Raw genomic sequence first — 26,995 nt, forward strand, 5'->3', positions numbered from 1 at the left:
AACTCATGCAAAACATGTATACATTCCAGGGAACTGATCTAGGAAGTCCAGTCCTGCTGCTTCCCACAATGACAGTCAGGCTTTCTTTGGTCAAGATTTTTGCATTCCTATATGGACAGTATCTCCCTCCTGAATGCCCTAAAGCTAACAGGAAGCGCAAGATCCGAACGAAAGCAATTTGGGTTCCAAAGTTTCAGACAATGGAATAACTGAAACCAAAGGTTCTCACCTTTCTGAGCAGCAGGATGGATACTGTGCAAAAGACTCACTATCACTTAAAAAGAAAAAAGCAATAGCCCTATCTCAGGAAATATCTATCCTCAAAAGAAGTTTGTGCATCTGAGAATCCCATTTCCTATTGGCTCATATACAGGAAACTGAAAGTGGGCCAAGCCAAGGTCTTCAGAATCATTATGGTAAACACTTATTTTGAAAAGTATTAGGTCTACATACAATTAAGTGGCGAAACACACTAAATAGTTCTCTCTACTTTGCTTTTATGGGGACTTAAAATTCTCCTAAAGTATTTAACACACTGGCCTGAAACTCCCTTGATAATAACTGAAAATCTTACTGACTTACTGATCAAGATAAAATTTGGGATTATACCTGAATTTTCAAGATGCCAGCCACCTGAGTGGTTGAAGGAGTGATTGTAAACTTCCATTCTGACCTCCAACGGCCGTTCCTTTAAAAAAGAAAAACAGATGAAAATGAGGCAAAGAAAACCATTTTTGAATAAAATGTTCAATTTTGAGGGTTTGTTTTCACCCTACTGGTGCAGGAGAAAAAAAAAAAAGAAAAAAGAAAAGAAAAGAAATAGACAATGTAAGACAGAGAATGAAATACCCAATTCAGCCACATGCACAGAATCTTTCAAACTGTAATAAACATTCAGCCCCACAGACAGTCAAGAAGAGAACAACTTTTTGGAATATTTATCCTTCCTTTTGGATGAGGACCAAAGAAATTTATAAGTAAGAACCTTTTAACAATAGGACTTAGCGTCTAAAAATATCCAAGGATTCCAGTGCTTTTCTTCTTTAATTGGGCATATATAATCAATATTTTGTTTCTAGAACCTGGATGTCCTGCTGAGTCAAAGTCACACTTAAATAAAAAATATCAGGCTGCAAAAGACTTACAAAAAAAGCATTAAAATAGCAAGACTTTCTGCAATACTGAACTGTTATTAAGACTTTCAGCTCTTCAAGCATTTCTTTTCCAGAATAGGAACTGTTTCCTTCCAACAGAAACAAATTCAGTATTGCCAAATTTTTTAAGGGGAGTTTCAAACATTTGCATTACAGTATAGGGAGACTGTAGTTTCACCTGATTTCTTTCTTGTAAACTAGACATTTTTGATTTAGTTAAGTTAGTGGGTTAGGTGGTTGTATTAGAGCTATATTAAGATTACACTGTGGCTGTATCTCAATTTCTTCTTTGCATTTAAAGGAAAGAAAGTTTTGACATACTGTAAAGTCTAGTTCTACTAGAATTTTAGATGTAGATTCAAGAGCAACCAACTTGGGGAGAGACAAGGACTTTAACATTACCAGATACTAATGAATCTACTTTGACATTTTATATAAATAAATATATACACACACACACATGCACACATGAATATATATGCTCAATTTCACTGGGATACTTCTGTATGAAATGCTCTAAGTTAAGCAGAATACATCATTGCTTCATTTACAACTGCTGTATTTTTCTTGGACGTGTAATGCTTTTTTTAAATCATCCAACATACTCACTTTCATGGTAGCCTGCCAGCCTTCCAAATGCCTAGAAAGCCAGAACACCTTGAGAATACAGGCTGTGGACTGGGCTGGCATAGCGCTGAATAATGAAGGAGCCTGATCAATTTTGAATTAATTTCCCCCAGCCACAACTATGATATGCATTTATTAATGCATATCTTGCTAAGAATGAGAGTTAGATTTTGGACTCACCCCTTGAAAGACTTTTAGAAACATGGTCAATATTTACCAATAGATGTCTGACCATAACTTTAAGAGAGTACTCTCAAGAACTTCAGATTTTCATCTATCAAAGTTTGTTGCATATCTGTTCCTCCTCTTTAATATAAGATCTAAAATATATTTATGAACTGTGCAAATTAAAATAAAAGCTTATGAAATCGTTTGTAGACAAAGCATTTCACTGAAGCAGACAAGTGGCAGTAAAAGTATCTATATGTAATATTCACCTTTCCTATTAGAAAACAGAGTTTTGCACTTTCATTTGTGACCCATGAGATTACCAAATATAACATCAAGCTCATGCAGAATAGCAAATAAAACAAAAATAAAACCTAAAATATTTCTTCAGATAACCCAATTCTAATACTGCCATATTTAAGGATATTTTTCTTGAAGAGAACTAATACATGAAGTTACCTTAACTCCAGCCAGTTTCCCAAAAGAACTATCCAAAGTTCACTCCAGATAGGGGAAAACTGCAACCAAGTGTAGGAGATCAAGTTCTTAAAAGTTTGGCTCACTACAACTACCAATTTTGTACTATCTAGTACAAAATTATAATTTACTGTAGGACTCTGAGTAAATTATAATCTTTAGGCCATTTTCTTTCTCTAAAGCATCCAAACTAGAACATGCTGTTTTCACCTTGTCTTTCACAGTGGAACTTTGCCAAGCATGAAGTACTGCATTAGGGAACACAGGAACAGGTATTGGTGCCAGTGTGATACTGGAAGAGCCACATAGAAAGTTCTCTTCATAGTACCTGTAATTTCATTTGGAAGTACCTTAGGCCCTGCTCCAACTTGGATAGAAGCTTTGAAATATACGTTCTAGGCTTTGACTAGAACAAAGCCCCTGGCTTCTCTTTTTTTCCCCTCCTCCAAGTGTTTCTTATTAGACAGAAACAGATTTTTATTTGACCATTTTGCACTTTCCTGGCAGTGGAAGAGGGAAACAAAACTAGCCACTAGCTAGCTTTCCTCATAAGCATTTAGAAGATGCGTTTATTCCGCTTTATCTTTCCTCTTTCCTCTTCCCTAGTTCCTCACTCTCCCTTTTCACTTCTCCTACATTGAAGCACTTTTAGGTGAAAACACTGACTTACTCAAATTATAGCACTAGAGAAGCGAGCTAAGAAATCACCCTAAGAAGAGCCACGGCCCAAGGAATTAAAAGGCAAAAAAAAAAAAAGAAAAACCCACAAACCTATGGATATTGAGAACACCGAGATAAAGTTCTGCAGCAGACTTCACTTCTGCACTGGTTACCTAAATTAATCCAGAATACTCTCAAAACTACGCAAGAGAATGTTTCCATGACCAGCTTGAAAAATAAGCAAGGCAACAACCTCCAGACTTCTTATTGTGTGGCCAAAGCAATGAATCAACAAAAACAGTTATTTTACAGATACAGACAACTGCACATACAACATCACAAAACAATACAGACTACAAAATATACATTTTTTTGTCTCGTCATGGTACATAACAAAACCAGCATAGTGCTTTAAGAATACTGTTGACTGACTGGAGCAATATTCAATGAAGAGCTATAAGAAACATGTATTGGAAAGTAAAGTTGGAAAATTTTGTGGAAGCGTACCTAAGCTCTGCAGAACAGAATTTGTGCAATTTGTTGCTTTGCTTCCTAAAAAGAAAGAGTTCTCTACATAGTTTTGGAGGAAAATATTGAAAGTCACATGCAAGACGTGCATGTCCTCCTCTGAGCTAAAAATTATGAGTGTAATGGCAATAGCATAGTTACTCATTTTGCTGTACTTGCATCAACACAGAAACTTACCAAAAATTTTTTGCTTGGAACTGATGGCTCTCTATGCATGCAATAATAGTCTGCTGTCCATCAATTGTTTTACCATATACCTTAGTTAAAAAAGAGAGCAAAGTATAAGTTTCAGCATGTCTTGCTTAAACTGCTTAGAGATATCCAGTCCTATTATAGTTCCAATATGTAATAAACAGCAAGATTTAATTTTATAACCACTATGATTCTTACATAACAATCAATATATTAAACAAGAAAGTGTACGTTACAAAGCAGAAAAATTTAAGATTTGAAAATCTCAAATACAACAATCTTGGCCAAATTATATTAACAATCTGAATTTTTTGTACCGCGAACTCACATTTTTCTGCAACTAGGAAATTTAAACACATAACAATGACTGCTATGACAATATTTATTACCAGATGGATTTCAAATACTAGCTATTCTGCATTTAACTGGTGATATACACCTTTACAGACCAGTGAAAAGATGATAAAAAGGTGGGTTTGGTCCTTTGTTCTGTTTTGCCCTCCAAAACTAAGTAATACTAAAAGTGAACTCAACTGAACGTGCAATCTGTTTTCCTTTACAGAAGCTCTGGCACACATATGACTGCACAGGACTCCAATCCAGCTTGTTAACTCAGCAGATAAGTATTCACTTCTTTAGTAGCTTTGTTTTCTGTCAGGTTAATGCAAAGAACAGGGCAGCTATCATTAGATCAGTCTGCTGAACTTTAAGTAGTCATAGGGCTCATAAAAGCACATAAAGGTACTATTTTGATCCACAGTCATAGGTTTTATTTTAAGCTGCCATCAGAACCCACTGATCCTGGTGGTAAGAATAAGATGCTTTTTCTCTACTACATTTCCTATTTATTGAACAGTTTGCTTTACTGACAGTTTTGTCGGTAAAGCAAACTGAGACAGGCATTTTTTTCTTAAGAATTTCTAAAGTAATCAGCCATGGGGCCAGAGTTGATGGGATCAACCTTCAGTAGTTTACAGAAAGTCTTAATGCTTAAAAAATTTACCTCTCAACTGAAGAATTTTTGTTTAAGTCTTCACTGCGACTGGACTAAAACATAACCTGTAGAAACCACTTACTGGTAATAGCTAAAGTATTAAACTTCTAAAGCTTTCTCTAATTTCCTGTATAAACTCTTGACTGGACTAATTCTTTAGAGTTGAAACTGACTGTATCTTCCTGATTCAGTACAAATTAGAATTCTAGTTTAAATTTTTATCTGTAGAAACTACATCCATAGGAAATTCTTGTTGCAAAATTGCTTACATTTTATGACTCAGTGATACAGCAATGTCTTCTCTTATCCACAAGGAAGAATGTACAATCAAGTGAAATTATGTAATATATTCATCTGCTTGGTATTAGGAATTACATTGTAGATGTTCATGACAGTCAAAGAAAGATTAGACAAATCAGATTTTAAAATGGCAAGTTCCTCAAGTCAAGAGCCTAGTCTTCACCAATGGCATTTAAAATACCCTCAGTAGCAACACTGGCATTGCTCTTAAAAACAGCTCTGATGCATAAGACTACAAGTATATTAACAAGCTAAGTGACTTTTCTGTTATAAGACGACAGAGACTTGAAAATGCTACAGTCTTGCAATATACTTGAAAAGAACACAACTGCGCTGGTAGCAACTGAAGAGCAAATTTTAACTTCCCTTGAAGAACAGAAAAGCACAATAAAAGGTGGTAACACTAGTGAGAGTCATATCTGGGAACACAGTTCTCTTTTAGTCTATGCTATATTAATATTACAGTGATTATATATTTTAGTACTTACCGTGCAGACACCATTTGGATAGTGTTCTTTAACATATGCTTTCATTGCTGTCTCAACTGAATTTCTCCAGGACTCTATGGCATTTTCGACTTCATGGGGCCTAGGATCAGTAGCCTCCTTTCTTAAGTGATCAAATTTGAAGGAAATCTTGTTCTTGGGATCCAAAAATTTTCCATTTCCCAAATCACCATGTTCTGTTATCAAAACCTGTATTACAAAATTTTAGTTATCAATACTTAAGTATTCAATAACAAAGAAAAAAAAATACCCCATCAAATATAATTATATTCTACATTTGACTGAAATTACTCATATCCAACCAAAGACTCATTTTAAACAAAGTCTGTACATAAAAAACAGAGGAGGCTGACATGTCAGAAAAATCCCCAATCCTACCCTCTTGCCGCAAACAAAAATTTAATATATAAATTCATGTCTTTCAGTACAAAAGACAGAGCAAACAGCATATATAGTTCTGTATCAGGTCCAACAGATTTCAGGACAACACTGCAGAACAAAATTTAAAGCTACTTAGGCACTCTAAATAATTAACTTATGAAATTGGTACCATTTGATGGCCATAATCTCTACACTTTAGCAGTGAAGAGGTGTATCCTCTCATTTTCTTGCCAAGATATATGTTTAAATATCAGAACATCTTTAACAACCTAAGGAATATTACAAGTATTTCATTAAATTCATACCTGTTCATCGTAACCGTCAATTTTTACTGGAGTAAACTGGTCCAGGTTGTACTGTGCAAATGCACTACAAGAGGGAAAAAAAACAAAAAACATGCATCAAGCAACATCTTTTTTCTTAATTGCTGTGAAACCTAGGCAGTGATTTCTCAAAAAAATAATGTCAGTGTTTAATTATCTAGCAAGCCCCTTAATCTTGCAACCACCTTGGTTCATTCAGTGCTCGTATTACAGATTCCAACTGTTAAACTAAGATTCACTTCAAAAGTAACCTGACATAAACAGACATCCAAGCTTTAGAGTAACTCACAGAAAAGTGGAAGAACATAGAAAACCTGAATTCTACAAGGGATCCAACTTGCTAAGCTAGTCATCTCCATTCTTACAGATAAAATTAATTTTGGTAGAAAACGCAGTAGGCTTAATGTTCTGACGTAAGAAATAGGGTGTAAGGAAGCAGCAACTTTACAGATGTCAATGTCCAGGGCCTATAACATGTACCAAACAATAGAAAACTAGATCCAAAAAGGTAGAAAACAGTTCCAAAACTCAGGTCTCCCACTTCCAATTCAGTTGCCCTAATCACAAGGTTACTGTATTTCCCTTTTGCCAAGAATTTCTCCTTGATTAAAAGACTGACAATGCACATAACTGAATTTTACTTGCCAATCACACATCTTTTTAAGCAAATCACTTACTCGCAACAGAAGTCTTAGTGAAAGACATTTTTCTTTTATGTACTTACTGGGCTGCTCCTTCCCTGAGAAGATTGTCATTATTAAGCAGCAACCGAACATCTGGAAGGAGGTATTTACAACATAAAAGTAGAGTTAGCTCATACAAATAATTCAGCCACATTAACAAACAACCAATCCCCTCCCTACCCGCCTCTCCCCAACCACATCTGTACGGGTTTACTTGATAGGAAACCTATAGCTTCATACTTCATAATTATGACTTAATGAGGAGTACAGAAATGGATCCCTTAAAAATGCAATCTGGTAAGCAGATATAAGCCAAACCTTATAGGTTTTGTGACAGCTCCAGGAATCCATCAAACTATTTGTTAAGAAAAGTTGTAAATGAAAAGAGCACAAAATTCAAATAAGATCACTTTAAAGATATAAATTACTCAAAAAGCACATGATATTGACTGTAATGGTTGCGATATTTTCACAGCTGTAATGTTGCAGTATGTGTTGTACTTAATTTTCTTAGCTACTATTTTTGTTCTCGTTTCCTGATGACACTTAATACTCAGAGCACAATATAAGAAACACGTAAATGTAGAATAAAGTCAAGACTATCCTCAAAATGTCTTCATATTTGCTAGGCAGTAAATTATTTACATATTTATTATTTACTAGCCACTATTTTAATAACAACCACCTTACAATTTAACACAACTACACATAAGAAATAAAAGGTGCAGGAGAGAGGAAAAATTCCTGTTCACCTACAAATATGAATTTAAAATGCTCAACTTCTGAAGATCAGAGTTAAAGGACTGATAGATCTGGCTATGACATTTCTAACTCTTCTGAAGACTTCCAAATAATAGAAGTTAAATATATGTATCAATATATATGGGATATATTTGAAGTATTTTTCTATATTCAAAAACCTCAAAAATTTGAGCAGTAAGTTTAAAGCTTTCTCTTTGGAAAAAAAATTGTTTTTAATCTGAATTAAATACTTTTAATATTTAGAACACTCCAACAAGTAGGTTTCAGTTGGACATTTATGATCAAATGTTCATTAGCTACAACTGCTTGGCCTATAACACATTACTGTTTCAATTATGAATGAGCTTGAGGACTTAAATTTATCAGTACTGCTATAAGAATTTATCTTAACTTTCATAGAACTGGGTTAATGAGCTGCTCACCAATGGTTCTTTTCAGAAATGCATCACAAACTAAGCTTAAATAATAATCAGCTGGTCACAGTTTAATTGAAGAACAGACTACTTCTAGGCATATTAGATTTTTAAAAATTTTCAAGCTCTCTCCAGCCTCCCACTCTCTACAATGAGTACACTAAACTTATTTCCTCAAGAGATCAGTAGAATCAGAACATATGTCCTTTTACCCTATGTATTTTGGTGTCAGACAAATATGACAAACTAAAGAAAAGAAGCTCTTAAATAAAGTTCAGAAAAAAGTACTGAGAGAAGCTGTAATAAAACTTGAAATTAACTTATACATATATTTTTTATATATATATGTATACACACACACACACAAAAATATATATACACACTCACACACACATGAGTAAAATGTAGTATGGCTAATATCTTGCCCAGAATATTAGAATCTAATAGTTAAAATTGTTTGGAGAGAATTAATATTCAAATAAAATGCCCACAGCTACTTTAAGCATTAGTCCTATGTATATTCAAGGTTAAATAGTTGTAATGATATTCCCTTTAAAAAAAGAATTATTTTCAGTTAATTTAATTTTACTTGTAAGATATAATTCTGTCTACCAAAGGTTGGAAAAAGAGTACATACATCTCCTAAATCAAACTGTTAATTCATGAATAATTAAAAACAGAAGAAAGCTCACCCTCAAATTACTAAGAAAAGCAGTATCTTTCTACTCTTGCATTCACAAGGCAGCTCAGAATTTAAACGCAAAGATCATTATGCTAAGCTACAAAACCAGAACTGCATAGCTTTTAAAGCAAATAAGTTGCTAAAAATAAGCTGCATGAAATGCAGGGAAGTAAGCAAGCAACATTTTCAACACAATTTTGGGTATGTCTTAAACGCATGGACAGAGCAGCTGGATACTCACCATTGAATACCTCATTGAATTCCCCAGGAGGAGCATGAATTATGAATTTTGCTGCTATACGCACCTTAAATATAAAAATAATTATGTAGTTGCATATACTTGCATTTATTCCTATTCAAATCAACCATGCTTTACATAGCTTTAATGTCCAGATAATGCATTGCACAAATCCCATTTTTTTCAAATATTTATTCACATTGTTTAACTATTCTGTCTTCATTAGAAGCACAGAACATCAAGTTTTACCTCTTCAAACAAGATAGAGGACACTGTATGAGATGGAAGTGGAAAGAGGAACTGCATCACTCTTATGTTTTGTATTACTGGCAAAGAGAAAAAGATTCACGTGACAAATAGGATCAACAAGTTCACAGTATATTTCAACTTTTAGCCCATGTATGCCTGGGAATCCACAAACTGATTCTAAGAGAGTCAAAAACTATGACCAAGAAATGTCCAAACTTCAAAGCTTCTTTGGGATTTTACAACACATCCTATGGCTCTAACTTTCTAAAAGGTCTGCGGCTGCACAGTAATTCACAGATTAAAGTAGGTTTAAAATACTTGTGGAGACATTAAAGCATGTAATTTCACCAGTATCTACTAAGACCTCCTAATAGCGCAGTACGAGCAGGTAAAGGTCTGAAAAATCTGAGAGTTAATTTAATGCAAGTCCTTGACCAACTGCCTTCAGCTCTAACTTCATGAACATATGACAGAGCATAAACTAGCACTGACATTAAAAGTAGCTGCACCTGCCCTGGCTTTCTCCCTCCTTGTGCCAGCACCAACACTTACACAGTTGCACAGTGAGCCAAATTAGAAAGGTTATTTTTCTCTTATCAGATCAGTTCCCCAAACTGGTTCACTGCACAGCCATGTATGCCCACAAAAGGAACTGAAAGCCACGTTTTGATGCAAAGTAGCCTTAAAACATTTCAACCATCACCTTACTTGTGGAATGTCACTCAGCAGACTTAATTTCATTCATTCTTCTTTTCCTCTTAACAGTATAAAAGCTCCAAGTATAAAAAAGACGTTGTTTTCCTAACTTTAAACTCAAACTGACAGAAGTTACTATTCTCAACACTTTACAGTTATCTAAGCTGAGGAGAAATTGAAGGCTCTCCAGCATCCTTGATATAAGGTAGCTATTCAAATACTACTGAACTGTATTTCCCTGTATCACAGTTCTAACACCTTTATTTATGTTTCTACAGAATAAAAAAACTGAGAGGGTCAGTTTACGCATTGCAAGACCCAAGTTTCAGGCAACTGTCTCCAGGAAAGAAGGCTGAAGCTTAGCCTGTCTCGAGAGAGCTTAGCTGCCCTATTAGCAGAATTCAAACGTCAGTGAGATCCCAGATGACTAGTCTCACATCTTCCTGCTCACAAGAAGTCAGCATAAAGCCACTCAGAGCTACCTAACGGAAACAGAAGTGCTCTCAAGCTCTAACTTTCTTTCTAGATTAAATGCTACATTTTGAATAGCATACAAAATCTGTCTGCAGTCCAGATACCTAAACTAGAACTCCTCTTTGCATGTAAACACAAAATCGCATTACACAGAGATAAATGCCACCAGGCTTACTCTTTTCTGAAAACGGAGACAGAGAAGGTAGAAGTATGTTATTTTTTATGGCAACTTATTGGAGCACTTGCCCAGATAAGCAGGAGGCATGATCCGGACTGCCTCCTTGATCTGAAGGAGTTTAAACTCATTTGTGTTAGCTAGAGAATTACCCCAACAAGCAGTCTATGCACTTTTCCCAAGCGAGAACACACTCCATGTCTCTCCTGCTGAAGTCGGGACACTCAAAGTAGCTCAATGTTCACCAATCCAAAAGACAAGGAATAGCTAACCTACTATTAGGGCATCCATGCAGGAGAAGCCTCATGTAGGTAGAGACACTCTTGCCAGGACATTTTATCAAATAACCAGTTAAAGGAGTCTGGGATCAGACTGCAGCCCCGGCCTTCACACTCATGAGCAGATACTCAGGAGGACTTTCAAAACGACCACTGGACTGTCTCAGCTCTGTCCTCAAAATTAAGACGAAGAAACAAAGTTTCTAGGCTTTGACTTGACCTCAGAATGCAGACTACACTGCTTAACCCAGCCTCAGTAGGGTTAGCTTTGGGAGTGCAGAGAAGCAAGACCTACAGAAACATTTTGAGTTTTAAAGTAAAATGTCCATCAGCTCTTGGCTAGGAAGCAGCTAAGTAGAGGCCTTTTGAAATTAAGCAGAATTTGGATACTGAACTTGCACTTTAAATGTCAGTGTATTTTAAACTGCTAAGATTTATAAGGTGAGATATAAAGCCTGTATTATCACTTGAACAATACTTCATTTTCACCTGTTCTGGTAATGTAAAATTGATTTACTTCTTTTTCAGGTATCACTAAGAACTATTTTCATTCCTACTGGTCAGATTGGCTATAGTATGAGTAATACTCACTCAGAAGAATTCAATAGCAATAGATGTTTCCTCAGGACAGACTGACTGAAACATTGTTTTTAATTAATGTTTTACTGGTAAATTAAACTCCTCAATAAGATTTTTTTTTTTCGGAATAATTCACCTTTGATATCAATTTTAAAATGATAGATATGCACAATCACACAAATCTTTACTGAAGATTTCAGATAAGCGTAAAGTATATTCATACTTGCCAAAACTAACATGCCTTCAGAACTTAAAAGATTGTTGGCTAAGATGCTTTTTACATTTTGCTAACTGGCTTTGTGAAGCCTGTTTAACTTATTTTTCTCAGTAGTTAAATCAAATTATCTGAAAAACCATATTTGGCAAAAATCACACATACAAGAAGTCCATATATAAAAATCAAATCCAGGATCTTCACTGAAGAAATATGAACTGAAAACTACTTATGGCTTCTTTATTGCCACTGAATTTTTGCATAAGTATCTCAGAAGGAACAATGTAAAAAATACTCTAAAGGAGGTTTCCCTGTTTTCCAAAACTAGACTAATACTGAAGTATAAAAGCATAAGCCTTCATGAGCCTCAACGAGCCGAAGATCTCCCCCTGTTGGCAGCAACAAGCCATCAGCTCAGTTGACATTTTTGCTGAAAAACATTTAAAGAAAGCATTTCAATCAGGTACATTATAATTGAAACCAACACTGGTCATTTAATATACTGAGTGAGACTTAAAAGTTGATTAGAACAATTGTTTTGAACAAGTTAAAGAGAAACAAGATAGCACTTTAGAAGTCTAAAAGACAAAACCTTTTCATTCAAGAGTACTGCACATTCTCTACACAGTACAAAAACTTGGTGTGTCTCAGTTAAAAAAAAAAAAAAAGAGAGAGAAAAGAAAAACAGGTTACATCTGAGTATTCCTTTCAAAAGGACTCAAACACCAAGACTGAGAAAATACCATGAGTTTCTCAACTTACTACCCTACTTTCTCCCCCTCAAAAAAAAAACTTTGGATGGTGTTTTAAGTCTAAAGATAATGTTTTATTGCTATAGTTTCCAATATTAGATTCACAGCCACTGTTTTCAGTTAAAAGTCTGCATAGTTGCTTGCCAAAAGTTGACAGAACATTTGATGATGAAAGGTTCACAAAAATCAAGTCTTGCAAACAGCTCTTACCACAAGACTACTTAGGGAATTGTGCATTTACAAAATTTAAGTCACTGAACGATGAAAACTCAATCTATTACCTTTTCATGAAACTTCACGCAACTTCTTACAATCTGCACAAGCCATGCACAGGCTGAAAGGAAGTTACTCTCAAAAAGACTTCTGAAAACATTCAAAAGGGGAGCATTCCCTACAGCAGGCACTTTCTTTACTCATTTTTCACATATAGATCTGTTACAGTCATCTCTGCATGCTTGAATTCAAGTCAGATATCAGCAGGTAGGAGCTGCCAGATTCACCTTCTCAGTTTAAATGAAACCAAATGCTACCCCTCACATCAGTTACGAGCACTTTGACTTCATGAAGTGAAAAAAAAGGGCTAAGTTAATTCACATTGAGAAGCTTAAAAGAGATGAAAAAAGGACAAGTTATTTTATACTCTCAGGGTGGATATTATACAGATTTTGTACTGCTGGAGATTACAATAATTGGTCTATCAACAAATAACTACAGTCAGTTACTGTAGTATTTGCAGATACCAGATTAAATAAGCATAGAGGCAGCAATTTACAGGATGGTGTCAGCTACCACAAATACGCCTTGTTCCCATACTTTTGCCTTTATTTTGCAATACGATTGTCTCTCAAGTCATGTCAATCAGACACAGACAGATCCTACTCGTCTATCGTTTCCAGACTGAGACGTTGTAAAGTTTGTTTTAGTTTAAAGACATTAAACACCGTGCCTTGAAGTACCCCAAACCACTCTTCCTGTTTCTGGCAAATCGGAAACTGACCTTGGTAGAAAAAGCCCAACCTTCTGCAATGCACATGCCTATATATGGTAACGAAAGAGCACACACAAAAAATGCAGGAGCCTGACAAGGCCGCACCACAGTGTCAGCTCAGCTTTGAGATCTGCTCCTGCTTCCTGATAATCAAGTCAGGTACACCTAAACTAAAATAAATAAATAAAACTAAACTAAACTAAACTAAAATAAAGAGGCGCCAAAAATTAAATTTAGCTTAAAATACATTTTACTGATTCATGGCTGTGTCTGTAAGGCACTCTGACAACACCTCAACAGCCATACTGTGCAGGAAAAATGTGCTGGTAAGCATGACGCTGTGAAACCACATACTTTGCCCTGATCACTTAAAGTTCAGCTGTGAACTCACTGCAGCAGGGAGACCCACCCTTCCTGTATACTCATACCAGATTAAGATTTATTGCTCTAGAGCAATAAAAATGAAATAATTTATTTGTAACACAAAAACATACACATAAAAAGCCTATGTCACATAAAAACTGCACAAAGTTTGAAAAAAAATACAATAGAAGACCTCCACAATACATTTCAACTCCAGAACGCCAAGAAAACTTTGTTGCTGATCGTAAGGGAAGAAAGAGCTTCTTTTGACAGGTACTTCTATCACTGAATTTAGCAAGCGTTGTAGGAGGAGCAAAGCATTATGTATCACCTCCTATACTCTGGATTTCTGTGAGAATCCCTGCTTCCCTTATGTAATAAAAGAAATCTCACACTCACAGGTCAATAACATATGTGTGTGGCAAAAAGTAGACAAGATACCACATTTAGCACAAGGGAGCTCTTTGGTTCTGCTCTGGGAACAGTAAAGAGCAATTCCTGGTTGTCATGCCATAATTCTCCTTACTGGTTCTAGGAAGCCTTTCCACTGATGGCTAGGCAAACGGCTTAGTTGTGACCCACTCAATTCCATTTACAGGCAGCTTCAGTGTCATCTCACAACTAGCCCACAGTCACAGAAATACTAACACAGTTAAACTAATTCAAATGAGATGGAGAAGTCTCAATTCTCTCAAGACCTTATCATTCACATGCTGATAATAGTCACATCACTGACAATAACATGCAAGTTATCAAGAGATCCTGCTAGTAATATCTGGAGTAATATTAGACAAAAGACTTCTCTAGTTTTATTGCATTTTGAGTTTGACTCAAATTACCATGCTTTGATTTCAGCTGAGCCATTATTTTTCATTACACAGCTTTATCTTCTAACAAACAGTAGAACTGCTCTGACATCTGCTGCCAGTCAAAACTCATTTTGTACTCATATATGTAGCCCACCAAGGAACAGTCTAAGGTTCCGTCAGCCATTTCAGGAATTATTTGTAAAATACAGTGCCTAGTAATCTGTCAATATTGCAAACATGGAAGTGCTGAGTTTGCAAACACTTCAATGTTTGTAAAGTGTTACAAAAACGTAACTGGTTCCTTCAGTGACCTACATGCTTATTGGCTCCAGCTGCTCATCAGATTCCTAGGTTAGATACTTCCCAGGATGCTCCACCAGCAATTACAATACACCTTTTAAAAATAAGAGAGTGGGGAGTGTTCCACAAATGACATTAACTGATCTAGGACCACACTGCTGCTGCCACCATAAGTAATTAGTCCCTGATTCCTCCCAAATAAGCCCTGTGACCAATTTCTATAAGCTCCTTTGCATCATCAGTGCTTGTATAATTACGGCATATTCAGAGAAGCAAACTGACCCAACTAAAACCAGCTAGCTGTACAATGTGACAGGAACATAGCCATCAACTCAGTTCACTAATCAACAGAACTTGAGACAATTTTTGCCTCTCTCTGCTACCAGTTTAGTGAGATGAACAATCCCTCAAAGGGAGAGACAAGCACTGAGAACATGTCTAGAAAAGGGATTACCCCATGTTAACAGTGAACTGTCTTCTCAGCATCTCATGAAACTTCATCCTGCTCATGGGTATGGATGGCTAAGAAGCAGCCTGATATTTGCAGCATCTCACACAAATGTGGAACAAAAACAGTGAATCTAGCAGAGAGGGAAGAAATATGGAAAGCTGTTTTGCAACTGCTTTGCTGCCAAGCTCAACAGAAAAATGAAGTATACTAGTTCAATTTACTTCTGCCTCTTGGATAGCGAAGAAAGTAAACACAGCAAAAACGTGGTTCTGTGGCATACAAAAGGAGTGGCACATTCCATGCCTACTGGCTTTGGTTGAACTGAACATCATATTAATGTTTGAAGCTGCATTAAATATGTATAAAATGTATACTCTCTCAACCAATTTAACAAGCTTGAAATTCTATAAAAATCTAAAGATAAAGAGAAAAGGAAGAGACACTACTAATGATCCAAATAACTCCAGAGGATGAAAACCCCATCATATTTGGGATTGAAAAAAAAATCCCTTCTTTAAAAAAAAAAGATCACCCTATTTTATATACTATTAAATCCTTGTCTATTTATTAAAAGTACCTGCACTTAGTACTATAAAAAAAAGTATTACATAATGTGAGATTTTTCCAGTTGTACCCTATCTGAATTGATTAGAATAATGAGACTCATTCTCAAAAAACGATCTGAAATGTGTTGTTTTGACCATTCGATCTCTCAACAGCAGTGTATCTAAATAATATAAAAGTACACACCTTAAAATTACTTTATATACCAGATCATTAAGATGGAGAAATGCAGGATGAAGAGAAAAACGGGATTTTTGAGAGTTATTTTATTGAGGAATGTGAAGGCAAAGTATGTTACTTGGTAACATACATGACTAACTAGAAAAAAAAAATATGGACGATTAATCTCATCCATGTCATTTTACAGACTTACTTTTGTTACCAATTTTATCTGATCTGACACCTTTTTATGCCTACAATTTGAATATTTGAATATTTTAATTCAGAAGCATAATAGAAGAGCTGAGTCACTGTTTCACTAAGTCTCAACAAATGTTTTGCTTACAAATCCTAAAAGATCAAGATCTGAAGCTGGAATTTCAGGTTGGCATCACCATCAATTACTATAAACTATGAATCATAGAATCATAGAATCAGTAAGGTTGGAAGGGATCTCTGGCATCTCAAGTAGGGTCACCTAGAGCATGTTAGACAGCGTTGCATCCAGACGGGCCTTGAACAGCTTCAGAGAAAGAGACTCCACAACCTCTCGGGGCAACCTGTGCCAGTGCTTTGTCACTCTCACAGGGAAGAAATTCCCCCTCACGGTCAGGCGGAACTTCCTGTGGTTCAGTTTCTGCCCATTGCCTCTTGTCCTGTCACATGGGACAACTGAAAAGCGTTTGTCCCCATCCCCTTGACACCCTCCCTTCAGGTACTTATACACATTGATAAGATCCCCCCTCAGGCTTCTCTTCCCCAGGCTGAAGAGGCCCAGCTCTCGCAGCCGTTCCTCACAGGGCAGATGCTCCAGCCCTCTGATCATCTTCGTAGCCCTATGCTGGACTCTCTCCAGTAGCTCCATGTCTCTCTTGTCCTGGGGAGCCCAGAACTGGACACAGTACTCGAGATGAGGCCTCCCCATGGCTCAGTAGAGGGGCAGGATCACCTCCCTCGACCTGCTGGCAACAGTCTTCCTAATGTACCCCAGGAGACCATTGGCCTTCTTGGCCACAAGGGCACATTGCTGGCTCATGGTCAACCTGTCATTCACCAGCACTCCCAGGTCCTTCTCTGCAGAGCTGCTTTCCAGCAGGTCAGCCTCCAGCCTGCAGCGGTGCCTAGGGTTATTTCTCCCTAGGACTCTGCACCTGTCCCTGTTAAACTTCATGAGATTCCTCTCCACCCAGCTCTGGGAAAACTTCACTGATAATTATAATACAGGAAGCGTAATATATTGTAGTATATTAATTTTCTGCTGTTGTATTTCTCCGAAAGCCCATAAATGTCAATAGTTGACTGAAAAATGAGTAAGCCAGGAAAATCACATATATACGAAAGCTATTCTAGAACTTAGTGACACCACATATCCCAAATTTGCAATACAGAACACTCTTCTTTAGTGTTTTTATTTCAGGTTTTTGTCACTAACATAGCCCTTTTCCCAGGCATATATATGAAAGTATCAGAGTTGTTTCAGAGATTAAGAACACTTTATATTCATAACCAAACCAGAAAAGAAACAGCTTTCTTTTCCATTCATTGTGCTTTCAGTTAACTTCCAAATGACTTCCTAGATTTAAAGGAAATAGAAATCAAAAAAAAAAAAAAAAAAAAAAAAAAAAAAGGAAGATGTCTAATAAATTAGCATTAAGTCCAAGTCTCAGGAGAATACATTCATTTTTAAATAGCTGACATCTCAAATTGTTTTCTAAATCATTCTTCAGTACTTCCTATTCTATTATATGGTCAAACTCGAAAATATCTAACCAATACAAGAATTAAAATATTGATTTGGAAAGGAAGCTAGAGACTACCACTCACCTTTGCTAAATATAACTCCCTGATGATTTGAAGAAGGCCTAATGCATTCATTGGTCTGATATAAATTTATTAAATGTTACCAACCATCAAACCATTATAAATGTAAGCAATTGTACACTTCACTCACAGATCAGATAAACATTGGTGAGTAAGCATAAGAGTATCAACCTTCCAAGAGTCATTCACTGAAAACTGAAAAAGCACTCAAATTTTACATTTGGTACAAACCAAGAGTGCTAACTTTTGTTTGGGTAATAAGAGATAAGGTACAGTTAACTGAGAAATCACAAAGAAAAATACTGATATCTTACATGTTACAGAATCAAGATACTCTGTCAGCTCAACAGAGACTCCTCGGGTGCAGCAACTACACGTCTCTCCCAAAAGTCTTTGCACATGACATCTATTATAACCTAACAACAACTTGGTTCATGTTTGGAAAGCATATTTTCCATGACAGAGGCTAAATTTTTAAACGATCCTTTGTACTGTTCCAGGTTTGTTATTTATGATTAGTTATTTCAAGCACATAAAGCCTGGATTCAAGAGCAGTGGGGAGAGAAAAGAAACCAAGATCAGAGCTTTCTCTGTGAAAAATTTCTTTAATACAGGCATACAACAGGATGCCATCTTAACTGAACACTCTCCTCACCCCTGTATTTCTTATTCTTAAGATTCTCAATGTTACATATTACCTACTACACACTCTCCAAGTTGTCTATTAATTTGAAAGTTTTAATACCTGTTATCAAATTAAGAGCAAAATATTTAAAATGCTTCCTAATTCAGAAAATTGTTGATCAAGTGTAAAATAATTCTCATATGGTGAAAAAAAAATTGTTCTCATTTCTTCTTAATCAGTTTACATTTTTTATACCTCATTTTCAGAAGTTGGATTTTTCAGGACATAATACTGGAACTCAGTATTACATAGAGCTATCAGAGGAAAAATACATTGCTTTGCTAAACAATGCAGGATGATTTCCTATCCTTATTCCTCTTTAGCTGCCAACATTAAAATCGACCGAAGATGGTATTTCACAGCAGAACTACAGGCCAATGAATCTTCTGGAGGGCAATGGAACCTTATCTCCTATGTCACATACACTGTTTCTGATTCTATTGCTCTATTTGCCAACAATCTGTTCTATTCTCCATTCTTGGTTCATTTTGTTTATCTTATTTAAAATTATGAGGTTTCCTGAGTAGCAATCTTTCACAGGAGTTCTGCAAGCACAAAGACAACAAGAACAGGACCTCTGATAGTGCTCAGGTGATGCTGTTTTATAAACACTTTATGATGTAGTTACAAGTTATAATGCACAAATAAATATCTACTTTCTCCAGACTGCTTGTTACAAAAGAAAACATCAACTGCAGTTTTAGAAATCACTCACTGTATTAAATCTGGAATATAAGGTTTCACTTGTACTCATCTTCAAGCTGCAGATGATTTTTTTAAAAAACTGGTCAAAAAATAACGTGCACAGTGATAGAACAAGAAGAAATGGACACAAGCTGTAACAAGAGAAGTTTCAATTAAATATTAGGAAAGATTTTGGCCATGAGGTTAATCAAACATTGGAATAGGTTTCTTGGAGTAGTTGTGGGATCCCGATCCTTGGAGATATTCAAAACTCAAAGGGTAGGTCCCTAAGCAACCTGATCTAAGCTGGTCTGCTTTGAACAGGTAGCAGCTGGATCACCTTCGAGGTCTCTTCCAGCCCATATGATTCTACAAATACACTAAGCTATTTGCAGTCATATATACAATATATGACCAATTTTTCAGCCAATACTGAACACTACTTTGTCATTTTCCAGCAGACAAAATGATTAAGATTTCTGTTCTATCCTTCTATCTCAAGCATATTTGTGCATGTCTTAAATTACTTTATCTCCAACCCAAGTCAAAACACTATCATACCTCAGTTAGGTAGATAAAAATCTTGGGAAGACTGCTATACTAAGACTGAATTCTGTATCAGTCTGGAAAGTGCTCCCAACTTCCTCATCCTTATTAAATAATTGACTCAAAGTGTTAGCCAAATTTAAAGCCCAGCCATTAAGCCTAACCTCCCATTTGTAAAAACAACTCCCTTCATTCAACTTCTGTTACGTTTTACTCATGGAAGAACATTAACTCTGACAATAACACAGCTATGAAAATGTGGTAATTAAACAGAACATATGTTCAAACATTAACTAAGTTATTTTACACTTAAGTATTAAAGAATTTTCAACCTATTACCTTAACTTGCTACAGTATTTCCAATTCCATTCTGAATGCAAGTATAACAAGACCTGGAGGGTTCACAAGGCGCTCCTACTAGACACATTAGCGAAGTTACATCTTTATCTAAAGTATATATTAATGAACTACAAAAAAACTGAAATACATTACGAGTACTTGCAAAACTTAATATTAAGTTACAAATTACACTGCAATTATATCCAGAAGAGATTTTTCAAATCCTGCTCACACTCTAGGATATTCTGTTCCTGATCATCTATACTCTCCACATCTCATCCAGGATAATTCCAGAAATTAGAATTCCAGATCCTTTCAAAAATTAATTGTTCAGAACATATAGATAGAACGTATTTATTATATCCTGCATTAAGCAAATAACAAATTTTGTCAACACAAGTCTGCTAATGCCTCTAAAGCAGTTTTAGGAAAAAGGTTTATGTTAGCATTAAAGAAACAACTGAATCAGCATCGCCCTCACTGGAAATGTGGTTTGTACCTGCGAAATGGGTTCTACTGCCAGCATATTAACCTTTGAAAAGAAAAAGTAACATATGAAAAAGAATGCATTTTACTGGCACAGACTGTTTCACCTCAAAGGATTCACAGAAGACATCAGATTTCTCTGAACAATCTGACAAAACTACACTGCAAAGTGTAGTTTGCTGATGCAAGACCTTTATTACTTAAACTAGGGGTTCAAATCTAAAAATCTAAGTCATAAAGTTACATAATAGCACAAGAAATACTTGGAAACAATGCTGATTCATTTTTGCAAATGAGACCCTATTTCTTCATCAGAAGAGAAATTTTGGTATGATTACAGCAAGCTGACCTATTGTTAAGCTCTGCCTGAGGCAAAATTCTTCCCTAAAACAACTCGAACTACTGAGACATAACCTTACTGAGGGAGTTGTGGTTCCTTTTTCAAATCATGTTCCCATATTTACATGTTGAGCTTTTTAAAGAATGTGAAAACTATTTTGCATGAGGGGAAGGAGAAGATGTGTTATCTTTCCTACTATATTCTCTCCTTTCCTCTCCTAAACGGGAAGGTATCCTGATTTTCTCAGACTTTGTCTTGATATCAACACAGCTATATAACTCCCACGAATACTGCTCTCTACAAAGCACATTAAAAAAAAAAAAGATACTAAGCTTTAACCAAACTATTTTAAGTACGCTAGATAAATACACAGATTTTGCATTCAAGACTTGTTAAGAGAGGATGCATTAGCCACAGGAAGAGAACAGAACCAATGATTTTCCATTGCTGTATCCCTTAAAACGTCAGGCCTTCAAGATTTCCACCTCTCACACCTCATTTTTATTTATAAATGGTGAAAAAAATAAACTTTTTTTTTTTAAAACCAACTATCTAAAAGCATCTGAACTTTCATTGACCTAAGTGAATAAAACAGCTACAAAACATTGCGTTTCATAGACACTGGTTTTAGCACTGAAGATCTCTAGTTCTGAAGCCAGTAACCTTGACTGGCAATGGCTCAACTTCAAATCTTCTGCTGTACACAAATCTTACATGTTTTATTTACCAGAAATATTTCTTCAGAATTTTAATTTCAGTTAGGTTTATTTAAAAAATAAGCTTTTTCAACTTTATCCTCACTACCTAGAAAGATGAGTAAAATTTCAAATTCTTATGCTGAGCTTGAACCTAAAGAACAAAACTGGGTTAGAAAGAAGTTACACTAGTCTCACACATTAAAATTATATTCGTTTTGGACACCGCCTCTTCTCACTCCTTGCTTTTAGAACTTCTTTATCTGAACCATAGTACTCTTTTGCCAGTTTATTTCACTATTCCAATTCATGCTCCTTTTTTTGTATTCTTAATTATGCCAACACCAGTAGGTTTTAAACCTGAATTATGATAGAACTGATACTAAAATACTATCATCCAGAACTAACTATTATATAGCAACAAGGAGTTATAGCTCCTGCAAGATGAACTACTACTGTTACAGCACTTAAAACTACTGACTATACACTAAGGAAAACATGAATCTCGGACCTTTCAGAATTTGTGCTGTGACTAGATCACCTGATGTCTTATTTATGAGTCTGGTACAGGAGAAGTTCTAGTATTTTTATTCACCTTCTTCACTTTCCAAATTTCAGCAGTTTTGACCTGTGTTAAGTGTCTATTAAAACCTATACTACCAAAATCAGCTAAGTCAGACTCAAAATTAGCCTGTTTCATATCATCAGGAGACAAGGGTAGAGAGGAACAGGGTGATTTGTTCCTGCTGAAGAATGAGCATTTGTCTATCTACCTCTACTCCTAAATTTACATTATAGCCCTAGCTGGATGGGTGAGAAGAGCATGCTTTTCAAAAGCCATCCAGCAGACATTTTTAGCTCAGTAAAAGTGAATGACTGAACACGTATGAAGCGAGATGAGTTCTAATTTCAAAAACATTTGTTGTATCATCCATAACAAGAGTCAATTAAGACATAAGAAATTAGACAAACTGAAGAAAATTCATTCAAGATCTCTAAGACATGAAGTAATAACATGCTCTTCCAAATTTCTTTCCTTATGTAGTGGTTGTTTAATAGCTTAGTAGAGGGCAAATCTGTCCACTTAAGATTATGGTAACTTTCAGGAAAAAAAAAAAAGTTTTACTGTAGACTGAGTATTTGTCTATTTAATCCACTTACAGTGCACAATCATTTGGATTTCAGTTTGATCCTATCAAAAAATGATTAAAGATTTTAAGTGGTATAGCCTTCTGCTGTTTTAAAAAAGCAAACAAACAAAGCCACCCACAGACATCTTCAGGATACCAGTGCCTTCAAACAGATTAATAAAAGGCTATCCAAAATAAGTTTAGTGATTATGTGAACAAACAAGTCCACAACACTTTGGGGACCCTAGACTTTCTGAACATTGGGTAGGAGCTGCAATACACAGTGAACACTTGTTTTAGAATGGATAAATATATTAAATCTTATACACCTAAAATCATAGAATCAGTAAGGTTGGAAGGGACCTCTGGAGATCACCTAGTCCAATCTCTGCGCTCAGCAGGGTCACCTAGAGCATGTTAAATGTTCAGATTAATTCAAGTTAAGGCAAATACCTCATTCGTGGAAACTGAAAATCTTTATGTATCACAAGATCTGCATGGACATTTGCCTGCTTTTGCAAAAGTTTGCAGCATTACCCATCCTTGTTTCATTAGCCAATAAAATAGATTGCCAGGCTTGGAAAATTCCAATCATGTAGAACAATCAATCTTATATGTGACTGAAGTGGACAGAGGAATTAACAGTGTTACTGAAAAAAGGGAAAGAAAAAGAACAAAAAGCAGGAAAGTTGCATTTGACAGGATCAAGGGGGAAAAAAAGAGAAAAGAAAAACACAAAGCCTCTGAGTTGCTAAAACTTTAAAACAGGTATGAAAGCACTGCACCTCTGCTCTTTTAAAATGAGGCAACAAAAACACTGAGCTAATCCTGGACCAAGCGGTAGGAAAGATCCCACTTAGAAGAATACATAGGAGACAAAAAGATCTCTTTTGCCTATCTTGAAACACCCTACAAGGAAAAGCACAGATTCCATTTGCTTACGTTGAGGCAGAAAGACTCTTGAATGTATGCGCTCATTTTGCAAGAAAAGAGAAACTGGAATTAATGGACAGAAGAAACTCCAGTACTTAACCATATCAGTCACAGAAGCATGGGTAATACTTCTCAGCTTATACAGAGGCAAAAATAAAACTGCTGCTCTATCTTTCAGCACCACAAATGACTTCTAGTCAAAGTTTTTTCAAGCATAACCTCCATCTACAACACAGCGGATTAGTTATTTTGTTGTTCTTACAGGACAAAATAAGAGACTATCACACATTATATATATAATCTTGGTTACATAACTTCTCATACCAACGGGAAGGCGGTATTTGAATGTGAATTAGGTAGAGCAGGATACAGAGTTTTAAAGCCTCTTGCCAGGAAGAGATAGTGAGATCCTGGTGCTATGTGTGTTAACACATCAGTGCATCTTCTGTTCTGAAACTTGGCCCTGTTAACCTCAAACACGCAGAAAACCTGCCAATCAGACATTTCAAACATCTTTCTTCTAACTTCAGAGAAGTTGATGTCTCCCACATTTCAATCATCTCAGCAGCTTCTACGGCTTCTTTCTTTGGCTTCTACGGCCAAAGAAATCTACGTTTTTATCAGAGATGACTGACGCTGTGCATTACATAAAGACATGGGCAGTGCACCATCATCTACACAAACTACCACACCCTCGCTCTGGAGCAGCCAGCTGCCATGAGCCTGGGTCCAACAGAATATACGGAGCACTGATAATCGGGGGTCTTCCAAGACACCCCGCTCTGAGAGATTTTCAGGAAGATCTGTCTTAAACTTAAAAAAGTTTCCAACTGCCACAAGCAGAGGCTGCGCGCAGCTCGTTAATACAAACCGCCTGCTCCCTGACCTCAGACTTCCCCAACTGCTGCCTCTCTTAAGAGGAAGTAGAGGAGCCTTGCCCATCCCCACCCCCTTCCTCCTCTCCCAAGTCTCCTGTATCCCAGCTCCTCTCGGAGACCGCGGGAGGTGCGCAGGGGGCGACGACACCCGGAGCGGGCCTGCCCCGGCGCCGGGGCGCAACCCGGCTGCAGGCAGAGCAGCAAGCGGGCCCCGGCACGGCGCCGGGGAAGGGGCGGCGGGGCTGGGGGAAGCGGCAGGCGCCGCTCCCGGCGCGGCTTTCCCCCCGCTCTCGCTGCGGTCCCCGCTCACCCTCCCTCCCGCCCGTCACCCTCCCCTCGCGGCCGGCCGCCGCCTCCGCCGCGCAGCGGGTGCCGCCCCCGCCGGGCCCGGCTCAAGCCCGCCGAGCTCGCACCCTACAAGGAGCGGCGGGGGATGATGCCCGGCGCGGCGCGGCGCGGCCCTGCCCCCGCCGACCCTCCGCCCGCCCCCCTGACTGACAGGCCCGGGCGCAGGCAAAGCTAAAAATACCAAACGCCGCGGCCGCCGGCGGCCCCAAACGGCGAGGGCCGGGCTCGCCCCACCGCCTCGCGGCTCGCGGGGACCGGAGAGCACCCCGGCTCGGCGACGGCGCAGCAGCATCCCGCCCGCCCGCGCCTACCTTCTCCTCATCGGAGAGCTGCTCCTCCAGGTCCGCCATCTTCCCGTCCGGCTCCCACAGCGCCGCTCCGGCCGCCGCCCCCGTCTCCTCCCTCCCAGGCAGGAAGGGCGAGGCCCCGCCTCCCTCCCCCCGCGCCGGCTGCGGGGGAGGCGGCACCGCTGCGCATGCGCCGGCGCGGGCGCTGTTGGGGGGGAGGCGGGAAGGGGCGGCAGATGCGGCCGTGGGAGTGGAGGCGCCGCCGCCGGCCCTGCGCGGGGTCGCGGCGCTGGGTCGCCCGCGGGAAGCGGCGCTGAGGCGGGCGGCGGGTTGGCGCGGGGCGCCGGGCTCGCTGCTGCGCTGTCGGCGCAGCCCGGGCTGAAACTACGCCGTGTCGGGCGCTGGGTGAGGGGGGCCGCGCCGTGCCCGCCTGAGCGTCGGCCCGTGAAGCGCGGCGTGCCCTGCGGCCGCGCCACCCCTGCTGGCTTCGTCCGAGCCGTGAAGTGAGTCATTTAAATGAGCCCACTGGAAATCTGCGTGGGCGGACGGAACGCAGCACTACCAGGTCTCACACATCCGCTCAGCAGCGGGCCTACTGCGGGTTCCCTATCCTAGCGCAGGGGAGAGCAAAGCTGAGAATCTGGGTGGGGGCAAGTTTCAAACAGCAGAATATTTTGGAGTTTCATGAAGTGCGCTGGAAGAAACTTCAGAAAGTTCAGTTCAGTGCCCACACAAAGAAAGGTAAAATAGACTGTATAAAATAGTGGTAACTCTTGCATTGGGCAAAGAAAATGAATGTAGTTAACCAGAGGAAACAACATTAAATAGGCTGGAAATTTCTTACCACCAAAATGAGCTTGAAAAATATCTCCTGGCTGTGTGGAACTGCACATGCCCAGAGGCGTATTTGAAGATGATGGCTTTTAAGAACCAGCTGAAAGAAGAGGTAGTAGAATGATGTTTAGAGAAAAGCATTAACAGAGGAAAGAACATTTGTGTAACAGACCATGGATTTTGGACCAGTGAAATTCGATAACCTTTTCCAGCAGTGTGACCTATGGCAGATGCCCAGGGAATGGTGAAAGAGCAAGGCAAATGTATACTGGTACTTCTGGGGAGTGTTTCCTCAGGCTGCAGTATTGCTCAGAACATGGTCCTCCTCAGTGACTCTTAACTAGGGTTGTCAAACTGTTCTTCGGGGGGCTAATAGGCAGCAGGAAGTCTTGTTTTCTTCCAGGAGCAGACACAAGGTCAGACTGGAAAAACAGATAAGCAGGAGAAGCTGTTTTAATAATGATCCATTCTGGCAGCAGTGAGGTAGCATCAGACTCCATTCTATAGAAGCTGAAAATTTTTAGAGGCCTAAAATGGAAACTGAAGGAGGAAAGCAGTCAGCTGGTCTTTTCAAGAACTCCTTCCTGTTCCTTGATCGAAAGTAGAAAGTATGTAGGAAGTATTCATTTGTCTTAGCCAAATAGGGTGTTTGCGTTTTATGGAACAGTGGGATAAACTGAGTAGAACTGGGTGCCTATAGTCTTCATGTCACTAGTAGGGGTACCAGTTTCTTGGATGGTAAGCTGGCAAGGGCAGCTGGGAGAATAAAAAGACTAATGCCAGGGATATCCTGATACTACATGCTAATAAATGGCAACTCCAAAGCATTATGAAATGTACCCAAACGTTA

At 38.1% G+C, this 26,995-nt stretch overlaps 1 protein-coding gene across 2 annotated transcripts in view; it reads right to left on the reverse strand.

Annotated features, from left to right (window-relative positions):
• The window catches only part of CAPZA2 (capping actin protein of muscle Z-line subunit alpha 2), a 35,976-nt gene extending 10,545 nt beyond the window's left edge, over positions 1–25,431 (reverse strand). For both annotated transcript variants that reach the window (XM_062583405.1, XM_062583413.1), the window contains exons 1-7: positions 25,336–25,431; positions 9,092–9,155; positions 7,035–7,086; positions 6,293–6,356; positions 5,589–5,795; positions 3,792–3,871; positions 610–688 (exon numbers count right to left, since the gene is read on the reverse strand). In XM_062583405.1, the coding sequence (XP_062439389.1) occupies positions 610–688; positions 3,792–3,871; positions 5,589–5,795; positions 6,293–6,356; positions 7,035–7,086; positions 9,092–9,155; positions 25,336–25,374 (585 nt within the window). In that variant the 5' untranslated portion in view covers positions 25,375–25,431. The remainder of the gene's footprint in view (positions 1–609; positions 689–3,791; positions 3,872–5,588; positions 5,796–6,292; positions 6,357–7,034; positions 7,087–9,091; positions 9,156–25,335) is intronic.
• Between the last annotated feature and the right edge of the window lie 1,564 nt (positions 25,432–26,995).

The sequence above is a fragment of the Rhea pennata genome, chromosome 1, assembly GCF_028389875.1.
Source record: "Rhea pennata isolate bPtePen1 chromosome 1, bPtePen1.pri, whole genome shotgun sequence".
In the NCBI taxonomy this organism is placed as follows: domain Eukaryota; kingdom Metazoa; phylum Chordata; class Aves; order Rheiformes; family Rheidae; genus Rhea; species Rhea pennata.